At 39.2% G+C, this 16,638-nt stretch overlaps 2 protein-coding genes across 2 annotated transcripts in view; one reads left to right on the top strand and one right to left on the bottom strand.

Moving 5' to 3' along the window:
* Window positions 1-3,247: 3,247 nt before the first annotated feature.
* csrp3 (cysteine and glycine-rich protein 3 (cardiac LIM protein)) lies at window positions 3,248-7,899 on the top strand. The gene is made up of 5 exons (XM_078258212.1): window positions 3,248-3,359; window positions 5,684-5,852; window positions 6,699-6,828; window positions 7,658-7,751; window positions 7,835-7,899. Exons 1-5 carry the CDS (start codon window positions 3,248-3,250, stop codon window positions 7,897-7,899), a joined length of 570 nt encoding a protein of 189 aa, XP_078114338.1.
* Window positions 7,900-9,329: 1,430 nt separating this feature from the next.
* The window catches only part of zdhhc13 (zDHHC palmitoyltransferase 13), a 21,257-nt gene continuing 13,948 nt past the window's right edge, over window positions 9,330-16,638 (bottom strand). The window contains exons 16-17 of the mRNA XM_078253875.1: window positions 11,708-11,805; window positions 9,330-9,943 (exon numbers count right to left, since the gene is read on the bottom strand). Of these exons, the coding sequence (XP_078110001.1) occupies window positions 9,805-9,943; window positions 11,708-11,805 (237 nt within the window). The 3' untranslated portion in view covers window positions 9,330-9,804. The remainder of the gene's footprint in view (window positions 9,944-11,707; window positions 11,806-16,638) is intronic.

Raw genomic sequence — 16,638 nt, forward strand, 5'->3', positions numbered from 1 at the left:
AAACCCAAAGATACTCAATTTACACTCATATCAAAAATTGTCATATTTAAAAAAAATAATAATAATAATAAAGGGTACAAGCAAATGTTTACCATTTTTCCTTGATAAATGACGATTATCAAACGATTATCAAAATCAAAAGAAGATGAATCTAATCAATCCAAAAGTTTCAGTCCTATGGGCATGGTCCTTTAGAACTGTAATAATAATAATAGTAATAATGTAATAACATCCTGCTGGATGTGTAAATACGCAAGGGTTTGCTAACAAGTTCCCCATATCAATTTAAAAAGGTGATTTGATGAAATCAATGTGCTTATTAAAATGTTTCCGCTGCCCACAAGTGGCCAAAAAATCTCAGCTATCGCAGGTTTAAAGGTGCCCTGAGGAGTGTTAATGTAAACAAACATGTTATGTTTACGTTGTGTTACTCTCTAAAATGCATTGTGTAACCTGGACCTATTATCTCTTGATGGATCACAGCTGATTGGAGACAATCACAGTAGAGCTCTTTTAAAGTCTCGAACCTCACTTCAGTCATTCTATTTTAATCACAGATCGGAGATGTGGGTGGTGGTTCAGAGGCCTGGAATCAGGATGTTTTCCCACTTGGCTGCACACATTTAATTTCTGTACGATTTGATTTGAATGCGGCATGAAATATCTTAAAATGGCCACCATATAGATAAAAAACTATTTTGATTTGAAGAGATATTTAGCTCATTTAAATCCAGCTCTGTGTCATGGCAGTGTGTGCAGATGAACGGTGCATGGCTTCCCTCCGCCGACGCACCACACAGGGCTTCCAGCTGATCTGCCAAAATCTGCCAGGTAACGTGTCCCAGAGGTCCAATGGGATCCACCAGATGAAGCAATGCATGCCATTTCGCGTCATCCAGCGGATCTCGGCAGACCTGCTCCAAGCTCCGGCACTGGTTCCACAGAGGGAAGCCAAACACTGTTCATTTAAACACACTGCCCACACAAAGATGACACAGAGCTGGATTAAAATCGGCAAAGTATCATCCCTTTAAGTAACAACATCACCGTTCTTCTGGGGACACCCGCAGGCCAAACTTTAACATTTGCCCCACTAGTTGTAAGGTTCTAAGAAATGTTTGAGCTTTAGTTTTCTCTACATTTTTCATTCAACCATTTTGTTTTCTGGTGTTTAATGAGCATTACAGGATCACAAATTTAGCTAAAAGAAATTGTGCACATTCAGATGTGCAGTTGTCAGTTACATGCTTTGAGTTCCCATCATTTATGTACATAATCCCATAACATGCCATGTGGATGGCTCCCGGCATGCAGCTGTCAGAGTTTTGTTTTTAGTTTCCTGAGTCTGTCTTGTCTGTGAGTCCAGAACAAATGTTTGACTGGCTGATGTTCAGGCCTCTTTCAGCCTGTGATGAAGGGTCAGAGGGCTCTGCTCTGTCACAAGTTATTTTAAGAGGATACTTTCATTGAAGCGTCACCGGTGGACTGTGGTGATGGCGAGATGGGCGGTATTTAAGCCGACCGGGGTGCATTTACTGCCACGTCCGGACCGAAGCACACAGGCTTGAATTCAAGGTAAGGACTCATTTCTGTTCGTAGTAAAGCTTCCTGTTCGTAGTTGAGTGGTATATTACTAGTGGTGGAAGAAGTATTCTGATGCTTTACTTAAGTAAAAGTACTAATACCACACTGTAAATAAAAAAAATACTCTGTTACAAGTAAAAGTCCTGCATTGGAAATGTTACTTAAGTAAAAGTATGTAAGTATCATCAGGAAAATGTACTTAAAGTATTAAAAGTGAAAGTACTCAATGCGGAAAAATCCTCACATTTTAGAAACTGGAAACGATCCAAACTGTTCTGTGTTTAATGGTCTAATCATTTCAGCTAGACTTGTATGGCCTGTATATTGTTGAAAAGTTTAATTTATAATAAAATGTATTTTATAAACTACATGTGTTATGTGTGCAAAAATCTTAATGGGTAACAAAAGTAACTAAAGCTGTCAGATGAGTGTAGTGGAGTAAAAAGCAGAGTAGAAGTAGAAAGTGGCATGAGAAGAAAAGACTCAAGTAAAGTACAAGTATCTCTAATTTTTACTTAAGAACAGTACTTGAGTAAATGTACTTAGTAACATTCCACCACTATATATTACAATAGGGTTTATGTATGATTACTTAAAGTACATTTATTTTAGCAGATTTTTTTGTTTTGCCATTGACCTAAATATCAGGAGTCACTTCCTTGTGAGATTTCTGATTTGTGTCAAGGAAAATCAGAAATGTCCCGTAGTGTTTGATGGAGAGATGTCTCAGTAAAGCCTCTGCTCCTAGAATATCACATACCAGTCCTGTGAGGTGATGGGCAGCCTCTGATATGAGCAGAAAGTGGAATGTCAGACAGAAGGCCAGGCAGAGTAGCACTGCCACATCTCCAGACTGACGTTAGTGTCAAATCTGATGAGTCAAAGTCAGACGAAAACCTTCAAAACTGATTAGGAAATATGAGCAACGCCGTTTAAGAGTTGAGTGGTTTGAGTGTTACGGTAAATACAGGAGACAAAGATACAACGGGTCAAGACATCAATCAATGTTACAGTTTAGATTGAAGTTTAACCCTCACTCCATGGACAGATTATTATGGGACAATGGGCCCCTGGGCACAGACAGGTAAAAGCCCCCCTCCCCTCTTGGTGGTGGTCATTTTGTGGTTGTTTTGAGTTATTTTTTGATTATTTTGAATATCTTTGTAGATTTGAATCTTTTTTTATGGTTGTTTTGTGTCTCTTCGTGATCATTTTGTCTTTGTGGCCTTTTTGAAACTCTTTGTCATCGTTTTCCGTCTCTTTGTAGTCATTTTGCATCTCATGATTTTAAGTGATTGGCAATAATTTTGATAATCGATTCATCTTTTAAATACGTTTCTAGCAAATATGCCAAACATTCTCTGATTCCAGCTCCTCAAATGTTGAACATTTGCTGTTTTTATTACTTTGAGTTTTGGCCAGTTGGTCAGACAAAACATTGCATTCTGGGAAATTATGACTATATCACTATTTATATGTCGCTATATCAAATGATTATCTAAGTAATTGAGAAAGTAATGAGTTATCGTTAATGAAAATAGTTGTTAGTTTCAGCACCAGGCTCTAAAATAAACATTATGGGTGTAATTTTCGACATTTGACAGAGCCGGTAATCAGTAAGATTTAGTTGCAGTTGTGAGTTGTTTTCTTTTGTTTCTTTAAGATGCCAAACTGGGGTGGAGGTGCCAAGTGTGCAGCCTGTGAGAAGACGGCGTACCATGCAGAGGAGATCCAGTGCAACGGGAGGAGCTTCCATAAGACTTGTTTCATCTGCAGTGAGCTGACCACTTCTTTCTTCTCTGGTCCAGCAGAGGGAGCGTCATGGTGGATCAGCAGAATGTAGAGCTGTTTAACAGCAAAGAATTTCCAATAAGGGGAGAAGCTCCACTCTCTCGATACTCCCGGCTTCTGAACTGGTTGCAGTTCCACTCTAGTTCCACTATAGGGTGCTCACAGGCGGGGGCAGAATGAATGGTGGTCTATGGAGCTATACCCCTCAAAATCCACTTTTCTCAGGATAACAATTTTTGTCTAGTAATTTCAATGTTTCATCCGAAAGGGAGGAGGCTAAGAAAATACACACTGTTGGGTGTTTGATTTTTTCAAAGTCATTTTTTTTGTTCTAAAAAGCCTTTTAAAATGTCAATGTCGTCATACACATATACGGCCAGAGATACTGCTTTACGGCAAGCTCTGAGTCGCTTCCTTTGTTCTCTCGAGGCATTGACAACACAGCTGACAGGTTAGACTCTCCCTGTTAATACACATGCCAGAAAGAGGTTTGCTAATGTTTTAAAGGTCCCATGGCATGAAAATTTCACTTTATGAGGTTTTTTAACATTAATATGAGTTCCCCCAGCCTGCCTATGGTCCCCCAGTGGCTAGAAATGGCAATAGGTGTAAACCGAGCCCTGGGTATCCTGCTCTGCCTTTGAGAAATGAAAGCTCAGATGGGCCGATCTGGAATCTCCTCCTTATGACGTCATAAAGGGAAAGGTTACCTCCCCTTTCTCTGCTTTGCCCGCCCAGAGAATTTGGCCCACCCATGAGAAAGAGAGAGACATCATGGCTTTCAAACGAGCAAAGTGGCAGTTGGTCAAGGACACACCCCCACCCTCCACCTTGCCCCCCCCTCTCTCCTCCTCAATAGCATTTAAAGCTACAGACACAGAAATGGCACATCCTAAGGAAAGCTCATTGTGGCACTGGCTCTAGTGGCTGTAATTCTGCACCAAGGCTGAATTTCGGGGAAAAGACTTCAGATACAGTATTAGGGGACCACTAAGGTCTATATAAAAGAGACTTCAGATACAGTATTAGGGGACCACTGAGGTCTATATAAAAGAGACTTCAGATACAGTATTAGGGGACCACTAAGGTCTATATAGAAGAGACTTCAGATACAGTATTAGGGGACCACTGAGGTCTATATAAAAGAGACTTCAGATACAGTATTAGGGGACCACTAAGGCCTATATAAAAGAGACTTCAGATACAGTATTAGGGGACCACTAAGGCCTATATAAAAGAGACTTCAGATACAGTATTAGGGGCCCACTAAGGCCTATATAAAAGAGACTCAAAGAGGCACATTTAGCCGTCTAGCTCCATAGAGTCCCATTCATTTAGCACTGGACCACGATCACCCCCAGTGGAACTCTGGTGGAACTGCCACCTAATTCGGTACAATGGCGCTAAATATGGAGTGAACAGGCTCTCCTTAGACCGGCTTTGTTAACAGTGTCCCTCCATGTTTCTGCCCGTCTCATTTGCTCTCATCTGCCTTGTTGACAGCTTTAAACTGACAGAAGAGACACAACAGCACAGGAGTTGTTCCGTGTTCCCATCATCTTTTGTGAACTCCGTTTTTGTGGTTTTTATTTCATTCTTTTCCCTTTTATTATTATTATTATTATTATTATTTCCCTTTCATTTATTTAATGTATGTCTTATAGCAGGGGTGTCAAACATACGTCCCATGGCCAGAACCGGGCCACCAAAGGGTCCAATCAGGCACACGTGATGACTTTGCAAAGTGTGAAAATTGCAGAGAAGTGATTCATTCCAATTCCAAATTTACCACTTTAATCTCAGAGAATCTCAGAGTCATTTTTCAGTAAATTTTCTCGGAACATTAGACCTCTCTCTCTCCCGGGTCCATTGTTTTTTTTCTTCCTACAATGGCCTTAGAACGCTGTCATAGCAGAAGCAACCTGCGTTTGCCTCATATAGGTTTACTGCTCTCTGCACAATCACAAACACTCAGCAGCTGGTTGGACGGGAGTCTGTGTGACTGCTGAGTGCTGGATTGTTCCAGTGGGAGCTCTGAAAGGCCTCTGCCATTAGCTCAACCATCCGCTAAGTGTTCGTCTTTTCTCAGACATCCACCTCACACTCCCCTCGATCCTACAAATAGAAACACAGGACATCTGACTATGTGTAATTCCACTGTTGACTGATAAAACTAGCAAAGGTGGGAGCTTTATTTAACCTCCCATACGCCACCATGACACTCCCCAGTCTGGAAAAAAAAACATAACCATGTCACCCAGCCAGAAAACTGGCTCAAACGTGTAAAATATTTGTTTATTTCACACAGTGAGCTGCAGAAAAGGGCTGGACAGCACCACTGTTGCAGCGCACGAGTCTGAGATTTACTGCAAGTCCTGTTACGGCAAGAAATATGGGCCAAAAGGCTACGGATACGGGCAGGGAGCTGGAGCTCTGAGCTCTGACCCTCCGGGAAATGTTGGCCTGCAGCCTCAAGAGTACGTGTTCACACTGCAGCTAGATACACAAGTCTGGGCTTTCATTAAAGAGTCAATCCACCCAAATCACACATGTCAACATACTGTATTTGATTACTTATCCCTATAGTGGTATTGAACCATATAGGTAGTTTTATGAGCAGAGAAGTTAAGTTGAACCTGTAGAATTTCCCCTTCATTAGACCCCTTCACTTTTGGTGATTTGGGTGAACTGAACTTTTAATTGTTGGCATTCAAACTAGTTCATTTCGCCTTCTCCCAGTATGATTAGGATTCCTTTCTGAATACAGCTGCAGAAACACGTCTATAACTTGAAAATAGTTTTTTACCTTCTACATTAAAAAGAAAAAAACAATACACAGCAAGGTGTAAATATAGCTTTAGTGTCCCATGATGCCTTACTGCTCTTTCAGAGAGATTTCCACTTTGACATGAGTGAAATACTGGGGGTACGGAATTGTAAATAGTCAAAGATAGTGACTACATCAAAGCATATTGGTCAATAGCAGATTAAAAACAGATTAATATGTATTTAAAAACCCACAAAAATTAAACTACAGGTAAGAAAGTCAAACACCAGGACGCCTGGGATGCTCACCAGATAGAGCAGTCGCCCATATATAGAGGTTTACTCCTCGACGCAGCGGCCGCAGGCTCCGCTCCAACCTGCGGCCCTTTGCTGCATGTCATTCCCCCTCTCTCCCCCCTTTCATGTCTTCAGCTGTCCTATCCAAAAAAAGGCTGAAAATGCCGCAAAAATAATAATAAAAAAAAAAAACCTAAAAAAAATAAAGTCAAACACCAGTGACCAAGAGGTGTCATCACACTTTGTCTTTTTGTTTCTAGCTCCAAACCACGACCAGCTTCTTCAAACTCCAATGACAGTAAATCTTCCCAGAAGTTTGGATGTTCAGACCGCTGCCCTCGCTGCTCCAAAGCCGTCTACGCAGCAGAGAAGGTGATGGGAGCGGGGAAGGTAAGAAACACTGTGGTGGTTTCTTTTGTTGACCTCGGGTCACACTGACCCGTTTTAAATTTTTGTTTTATATCAGAAAATATGGGACGTAGAAATAAGCGCTGAAAATGTGTAGAAGAAAAATTAAAAAATGTAAAACGTTGGAAAAAGCAAAAACAAATTGTGAAAAAAAGGCGTCAAAAATGTCAGGAAAAAAAAGTGTTTTTTTCAAGGTTGAAGGGAAGACAACACAAGAGTTAAAGCCTCTGAACACAGACAGGTGATTTCAGTCATTCTGGCTGATTAGACTCGGTCAGGTTGAAAGTGGGCCGGAGCTTGGATCGGAATTTATTAGATCACAAATATTTTCTACCAATAAGAAGAACAAAGCTGTCATTTGTCCTGCCCTTACATGAGCAACAAAGCTATAAAGAGACTCAGGAAGATGTCAATCAATCAGTCTATCTACACCCAAACAGTCCTGGGACGAGGGGTAATCAGCCAGCTTAACTGAAACTACCTCTGTGGTTGTTCAGGGCCTTTAAGTCTCTGGCTTTTATTTTAAAGCCTCTGATCACATGAATACAGCATTCTTTAATGTAAAGTTGTTGCTTTCCTGTTGCACCAGCATTCTGACAGCAATCTGAAGTCAGACCTCTTAGCTCTAAATCATTTTCGTAGAAAGCGGAAGGAAACGGAAAATACATTAATTCTAGACTAACATTGGGAGCCCTAGGCTGCAATTTAAGCTGTTCTGTTTAAAAACTAGGTTTAGCTTTATTTTTCTTTATTGTGTGTGTGTGTGTGTGTGTGTGTGTGTGTGTGTGTGTGTGTGTGTGTGTGTGCGTAGCCCTGGCATAAAACCTGTTTCCGCTGCGCCCTGTGTGGTAAAAGTCTGGAGTCGACCACAGTGACCGACAAGGATGGAGAGCTTTACTGTAAAGGTACACGCGCACACACAAAAACAGAAAAACGGAAAATGCTGTTCGTCATTAACTCTGAATTTTTTTTCTAACTTTCTCTTCAGTTTGCTACGCCAAAAACTTCGGCCCAAAAGGATTTGGACTGGGGAACGCCGCCATGTTGGAGTAACAACAGTTCTGGTTTTAAACTCACATTCACTGTCTCACTGCAGCTGTTCTAATGGAGACTCAGCCTTCTCCTTTATACTGGGCCATGTTTGTAATACATGATTGACGCCATATTGGGCATCAAAATCCTGGGCAGGTAAAATAACAGCAGAGTCAGGCAATATTTTACGGTCACTGTAATCTTGAAAATGTTGCATAATACTTATGGTTCGTGAGTACAAAATAAAACTATTTTGTTACCCTAAAATGTATCATGAATGAAGTTATTTTCATAAATAAAGGGAAAGAGGAAACAGAGCTTTTACTTACAGCTCATGCAGAAAAGAGCAGCACTATACTCTTATTAGAATAAATGATACTGATTTCAGATAATCCTTTTATTTGTATTACATATTATATTTGGGATGATTACTACTTGCCCAACCCTGCTTATTAGTCTTTGAATTTATTTGTTACCACCCGCTGTGTGTAAGACAATTAGCAGTTTGTTCTTGTTAAAGTTAATTATTAATAGAATCTTATTTGCATTCATAAATAATGTTATAGAATATAATTATGTTCAACAATTAATTAGAATAGTCAAGACAACAAGTGATTAACAAACAGAATGTGTTAACAATGATGTGTGAGCAGCGGTGCAGAGCGGGATGGGATTAGATGTTTCTGTCAAATTAATATTAGAGCTGTTATCTCACACTGTTAAATCAGAAGAGATGAGACCACGGGGGAAAACATTCACGGAGTAAAAGTCCCTCCGAAAGAGGACTCCGTTCATTACACTATTCTTGTTCCTTTAAGTTTAAACCGTTTACCCCTAGGGGTACTTTGGAGTACTGCAGGGGGTACTTGAATTTTTTGCAGAAATGCTAATTTACAAATATGCATGCATAATTCCTAAAATAATTATACTATAATAATGAATGAATTAAGTGATGGATTCTTAACACTTGAAATGTAGTATTTAAATGTTTCTGTTTAAATAAGGTTGTTGTTTAGTAAATCCATCACTGCAGGTGCTGTATTCTTCCTCTTTATAGAGACTTTTTTTTTCTACCAAAAATGTTTTGCGCTGGTCAGGGGGTACTTGGCTTAAAAAAGCAATTCAAAGGGGGTACAATATTCAAAAATGTTTGAGAAACACTGCTTTAGACACTGATCACAGTGGCTGCCTTAACAGACTCGGTTCGTATTACATAAAGTCATTTGTCTCATTAGTGTCAGGCCTGTTAATAGTGTAACAATGTGGCAAGAATAAAAATAACACGTTTGCTTAACAATGCTACAAACTGGAGCTTAAAAAAACAACCACACAGTCGAACCTCTTGCTCAACAAGCCTGACATTTATAAGCCTCACCAGTGTTTCCATTATATTGTCCCCCCCCCCCCGCCATATGTAGAGGCCCGTGAGTCCACACAGAGACAGTTAAAAAGACAGGCACAACATTGCTTTATTGAAGTATTATAGTGGTCATTCATTATTAAACACATGCAACTCTTATAAAAGTCGTAAAACCAACCGTTTACACGTACAAAGATCCTTTTTTCACCCAGAACAGATGATAAAAAATAGGCTTGATGTGTTCATAAAAAAAAAAACATCTCAAAACTTCAGTTACAATTTAGGCCTTTAAAAGGTTTCTTAACCTCACCCAAATGAACACAATTGTGATTTTCATGTCACTTACATTGGTCAAGTATAAGGCAGCAGCAGTCTGTACAAAGAGCAACTAAATCAAACGATATCTACACAATGCTTTGCGTTTTGTTTTTTTCTTATTTTCTATTATGGTGGTCACTCTTCACAAGCGAGCCAACCTGTTAAAAAAATAAATACACTTTGTGCTTTTGGTCCAGAACCACTGTGAAAGTCTAACCGTTGACCCTGAGCGACGGGTGATGGGGAGGTCAGACCATGTCGGTGTGTCCGAACACGCGCTGGTCGCGGTCAGGCGGAAACTGCTGCGTCCAGTCGATGATGGCCGGTTTGAAGAGGCCACAGCAACGCACCTGGAAGAAGGACACCAGGTTCCGCACCACGCCCAGACTGCAGAGAGACGGTTCAGGAAGGGACCATCAGTCAGAGTCCATTGATAAATGTACTTTTTCACATGGCCAGGTACGGATTTACCACTGCCATTAAACCTTTTGTATGTCTAGTATTATCAATATGATATTTTTGTAATGGTTTTTATATATATATATATATATGCTTGGGTGTTTTTGTGTTTGCTTGCCCGAAACTGCCCCTTGGATCAACAAATATAGTATTTTGAATTGAACTGATTATATTGAGAGAGTATTGAGATTTATTAATGAAAATAAAATCAGGACTTTACCACTGAATATGCCCTCAATAATTTTTTTTCTTCTCAGTGATTTGCTAAATCAACCAGGTCCAGCACTGCTTGCATGAGCTTTCAATTTTGGCCAGTCCTCATTTCACAAACATTTCTGCAAAAATGAATAAATTAGAAGACTTGCTTTTTATATTTTACCAATCACTGCACCTTTGTTCACAACCACAGTTTTACAGATTTTAAGTCAACACTAAAAAAAGATGCATTTTGGGTCACATCCCCTTCACCATACCTAGAGATTGGCATGGGGTACTTTCCATAAAATCATCTCTCAATGCAAATCAAACCAGCTGTTAGGCTAACTGAAATAAAACCATGCCAGTCTCTAGGTATGGTGAAGGGGATGTGATGATGTGGGGCTATTTTAATTCCAAAAGGCCAAGGGAACTTTATCAAGATGCATAGTATCCTGGATCCATGAAATAACTGGCCTTTAAACATAAAAGTCTGCCTGCCTCTATGAGAATCTAACATAGGGGTGTACTTACTTAAGCCCCCTGTATTTTAAGGAAGAACATTTATTTATTTACAATACATTATTCATTCACAAAGGAAATTGGTGGTGTTCTCAAAGGTTGGATTTTTCCTTATTCTTTCAATTAAGGCATTAAGATCAATTTCCAAAAGATGGATGGATTAAGATTTTCATTCCTCTTTTTAGTCAACTTTAGCAGGGGTTCCTATTCTCATGAGCAGCACTGTATGCTGAGAAAAATGAGTAATATGAAAAATTGAGCTACAATTTTCAGCATGCATTTTGCACACCTAGTTGCACATTCACAATTCTCTCTGTAGACTTTGAGAACATCAGCTTACACATGTTCAATATGATTTAAGTCCTGATTTCATTTCCATAGAGACTAAATATCCTGTTTGGCACTGTGGTATTAATAATAAATCAGAGCTTATGTACAAGGCACAAGACCTTGACTGAAAAGCATGAACAGTTCCCCATGAATCACAATAACAACTCAGCCATTAACTAAATACATTAATGCTCTGACATCAAATATTGATTTAAAATTGTTTACCAACTGAAAAAGCACATGGCATTATGGAGCTGAACTGAAATGTGTAGAACAATTACTTTTTTAGTAGGAATGCCCCCCCCCCCACCCATCTTAGGCGATTTGTCGTCTAATTCAGTCTTTAGTGGAGAAGTCATTTTTTACGCTTTTACATGCTGAATGATTTATTTCAAAGAAACTTATGAGCACATCTCTGGTAAACCCTAGATTAAAAGTCGTGCTCTTGTGTTCTTCTTTGCGGAGAAACTCAGTTTTACAGATGGTAAATGGACTGCATTTATACTGCGCTTTTCTAGTCTTAACGACCACTCAAAGGGCACAGATCTGTCAATAAAGTCAACTAATGGATTAATCAACAAAAACATTTTTTTGTGTGCAAATATTCAAAATTAGTACACTAACTAATAACTGAAATCAACTCACTTGTATGGATTCTGTCTGAGGGAGACGGATTGTCGGAGTTTCATCTGGTGGAGCGTCAGGCTCGTCCGCTCTGCTGTGGTCAGTCCCAGGAAGGCAATCTGCTCCGACACAAAGAACAAACATCAATCTCATAGACAGAGAAGGCACTCATTGTGTATAAACACAGCAGGTCAGTGGACCGTGAAACAGAGGACAGGTTTGGCCTCTCTTGCAACTTTGAATTCAACTCTAAGGACCGGCCTACACTGCATATCTCTACCTGCGTGTGACGGCTACCTTGCTGAACAAATGTGGTGTCCACGCAAACAGCATTGCTGCCAGTCCCTCTTTCTACATTGAATTTGTCTTTTATAATGGCCATCAAATATATAATAAAAACCGAAACAGAAAGTGTTGAGTTAACAATTAATATTTAGATTTTTTTCATGTCATTGTAGTCATATTCTACAATTATAGACATTAAAAATGTAGTGAAAGGTGTAATTTTGCTGCTATGATGTCACTATGACTACCAACAGATCATTTTCACTGTCTGGTGCGTTTTGCCGAGAACCGCACACGCCAGGCGGAAACAATGGGCGGCAGGCAGAATCTCTGGATAAGCCGAAGCTGAGCCATGCCTGAGCTGCGCTGTTGGTGCAGGCTCTGTGGCTGCTCTACCCTGTTAACACGGGGGCTGTGTGGCTGCTCTAACCTACATTGCAAAAAAACTTAAAGAGATAACAAACACATTCAATCTCTCCCAACTGATACAAGGTCCAACAAGAATAACCAACTCCTCCCACACACAAATTGATCTGATATTTACGAGAGAGTAACTACATCGCTGACTGGTCTGTCCAACCATAATATCACACTGCTGGTAAGGAAACTAACCAGAAAACAATTTGCATATTCTACCAAAAGAAATCAATTCTATGAGAAAATTCCTAAAAATTAAATAATCAACTTGGAAAATGCTATAAACCAAAGTGACTGGTCTGATCTTCTAACCAGCAGAGATTAGCTGCAGCATTTATTTTCTACTATTAACGAAATAAGAGCAACCTTCACAAGGAAGGTGAAACATAAACATGGACAAAAGACCACCTTACCATGGCTAAATGACACTCTCTGGCAACACATGAAAGAGAGAGATTCTGCTTTAAAGAGGGCTCTAAAATCAGGGCATAGTAGTGACCGGCTCACCTTTAAAACTCTCCGAAATAAGGTATTTTCCTTATTATTAAGGAATTTAAGAAAGGCTGTCATTAATGGCGCTCAGGGAAATTATCTGGAGAAATCTTAATAAATTAACCGGTGGGAATAAAGAACAAAGGACTACCTGAACTCAAAGTGAATGGAATCCTGACCCAAGATAATGATATGACAGCAAGTACATTTAATGATTTCTTTATAAATTCAGTCAGGGAGCTGGCTCAAGGTATCCCAACTGAAACTATACCATCTATCACCATTGATAAAGCTAAACCTATTTTTAAAACAAAGGAAATATCTGAATCAGAGGTTATCAAAATTATAGCAAAGTATTCATATGGTTTGGATACCACATTTTTAAAATCACACAGGGACGCACTTGCTTGCCCCATTGCTCATTTGATCAACCTGTCAGTTAGGCAAAGTACTTTTCCAAGCTCTTGGAAAACAGCAGTGGTATCTCCGATCTACAAGTCTGGTGATAAAACAATGGTGTAAAATTATAGACCCATTAGTATTCCATCAGTAATGTCCAAAAATGGGTAGCAGAACAGCTGAAAAACCATCTAAACTTTGGCCACACCCCTTTACACCCAATGCAATTTGGATTTCGCACAAACCACTCTACAGAGACAGCTAACTGTTTCCTCCTTGAAAACATCAAGTCAAAATTAGACGAGGGTGGTATAGTAGGTGCAGTGTTTCTGGGCCTTAAGAAGGCTTTTGACACTGTGAATCACCAGACACTATTATCAAAACTATCTTTTTTAATTTCTCAGATGAGGCCATGAAATGAATGGAGTCCTACTTAACTAACAGGAAACAGAGCGTACATATTGGTAATTCTTGTTCTTCATACCTCAAGTGTAATATTGGTGTACCCCAGGGGTCAGTATTGGGCCCTATCTTGTTTAGCCTAGTTAAGTTAGTAAGTTAGTTGAGATATCTGTCATATTGGTCAAAAAGCTTTGGCTTTCCAAAAACTGGATCACTGAGTCCAGGAAAGTTATTTTATCTGCTTTTATATATTTAACTGTTTTAACTGCTTTTCAATGTTTAATTTCTTATACTGCACTGTAACTTTTTTTTCTCGTATTTTATCTGTTTTTTTAATTTTTTAATCTGTTTTCATGTAAATCTGTTTTTAATTTTTTAAATCTGTTTTCATGTAAAGCACTTTGAATTGCCCTGTTGCTGAAATGTGCTATACAAATAAAGCTGCCTTGCCTTGCCTAGCCTGTACATTAACGACTTACCTTCAGTTTGTCCATCTGTTAATATACAAATGTATGCAGACGATACAGTTCTTTATTTGCATACCAAGAACAAAGAGCAGGCTGCAACTAAACTAACTGAAGCACTGGTCCATGTTTCTGACTGGCTAAAAATGTCATATCTGCATCTTAACATTAACAAAACAGTCTGTATGTTCTTCTCTAAGAAGTCCACAAGTGCACAGCAGGCTGATATTTTTATTGAAGGAGAAAAACACATGGTTGTGTCTGATTTTAAATACCATGGTATCATTTTAGACTCTAATTTAACTTTTAAAAAGCATGTTAAAAAGGTGGCTAATACCATCAGATATAATCTGGCTAACTTTAGACACACAAGGTCATACCTAACCACACAAGCAGCCACACTTTTTATGCATGCCATGATTTTTTTCCACATATCATACTGTTTCACAAGCTGGTCCCAAGCAAACATGACAACTCTTAAACCAATAGAAACCCTTTATAAGCAAACTTTAAAAAATACTAGATCAAAAACCTATCAGCTATCACCACTGCCATATCACTACTACATACAACTTATTCAATTTTGAGAGTTTCTTACATGATCTACATGCCTGCCTCATTTTCAAAATATTACATGGGCTTGCACCTCCACCACTGGGTGAATTTATACAACAGAAGAACAGCAGTGGCAGGGCAACTGGGGCAGCCACCAGTGGAGACTGTGTTGTACAGTATAGACGTAGTAAGTTTGGCCAAATAGTTTTCTCAGTACGGGCCTCAAATGATTGTAAATGCCTTTCTATTGAACTCAGAGAAAGCACCAGCTATCTATCATTTAAAACCATACTCAAGAGATGGATTAAAAATAATCAAAACTGCAATCATCAGTGGTGGAATGTAACAAAGAACAAATACTTTGTTACTGTACTTAAGTACATTTTTTACGGATCTGTACTTTACTTAAGTACAATCAATAGTGCATACTTCTGACTTTTACTTTGTTACATTTTGCAGCAATTATCTATACTTTCTACAATGTTCCGTTACATTTTCGGATCAGTTTTCCCCCCTGCCAAAACATCGCAGATGCGTTGCAGCTGTGAAAGCGTACAATGAAATAATAGCCATATAATATATATTTTTTGGGCTTTAGTCATGGTTATGGTATTTAGCAGACACTTTTGTCCAAAGCGACATACAATATAGTCATAGAGGAGCAGTTTCTAAATTAGCCACATTTTCAATATTTGCATTAAACTCAACAGTTTATGAATCATTTTTTTTGCCACTGGTTATCTATAAATTACAGGAACGTCTGTCATTTTGATCTATAAAAAATAATTAAATTCTGCTCACTGCACATTTATTATAATGTAATATAATATTCAGTATTCATTATCGAATGCTTCCTTATCATCCTATTTTTTTAAAGCAGGCCTACCTGTTGGCATGTAATTGGGCTACCGCTTTTCTACAGGAATAGCATGTTTGAACGGGCATTGCACTAGTTGCTATAAACCTGGACAGTAACCACGATTATTATAGGAGTATTATGTTGAATGAGTTAGAATTAATTAATTAACCAAGAGTATATTGTTACTTTTTATTTTCAGAGAAAGAATGAACATCAGCTCAACCGATACCTTTAACTGACAGCACCCACAGTCAGGAGGAAGGGAAGCTTGCCTGCTGGTGAGAGTGCATCAAACAGTAAGCAGCAGAAACTAAGACAGGACACCAAAGCCTCACAAAAGAGCATGGACCAGGCAGTTGTGACAAGATGTGAGTGACAGTGAGAGGGATCTGGCATCTGTGTATGTTACAAATGTTAACGCCATATGACATTTTGTGTGATTTTCTATTGCTGTGTGACAGGTTCAGCCCTGCAGAACTTGCCTTCTTGACTGAATATGCTGCTACGATGAGCCCAATCGCCAAGGCCCTGAACATAATGCAGACAGAGGTGAATGTCCATATGGGATGGCTGGTGCCCACTATTACCCTCCTAATTGACCGCCTCCTAACCTCATCCAAGTTCTACAGAGCCACTGATCTTTACAGCAGTGGTTTGGACCCATGCTTTCCGACCCCGAACTTATTGCAACTGCAATTTTACTTCCAAAGTTTCGGACATCCTGGACAAGCAATGAAGACTTGCTGAAACTGGGTAAGTCATTGGCTCTTTAAATTGCAAGATGGAAAGCCTGGCAAAGAGCAGCTCCTAACAGTAGAATCCGAAATGTGTTATTTCAGTTTTATGCAAAGGTTTGGGCGCCTCTGATCATTTTTAGGGTTTTAGTTTATCATCTGCTGGGCTTTCAAAGCAGCAGCTTGACATATTTTGCACTTTATGTAATTACTGACATTTCAGTTCCAAAACAACATTTATAGAATAAACGTTAACAATGTAATGTGCATCACAACAACAACAACAACAGACAGGTGAAAAAGCATAGGCGTTCCAATGGAGTAAACACATCAGTATTTAGTGGA

Source organism: Sander vitreus, chromosome 1, assembly GCF_031162955.1.
Source record: "Sander vitreus isolate 19-12246 chromosome 1, sanVit1, whole genome shotgun sequence".
NCBI lineage: Eukaryota > Metazoa > Chordata > Actinopteri > Perciformes > Percidae > Sander > Sander vitreus.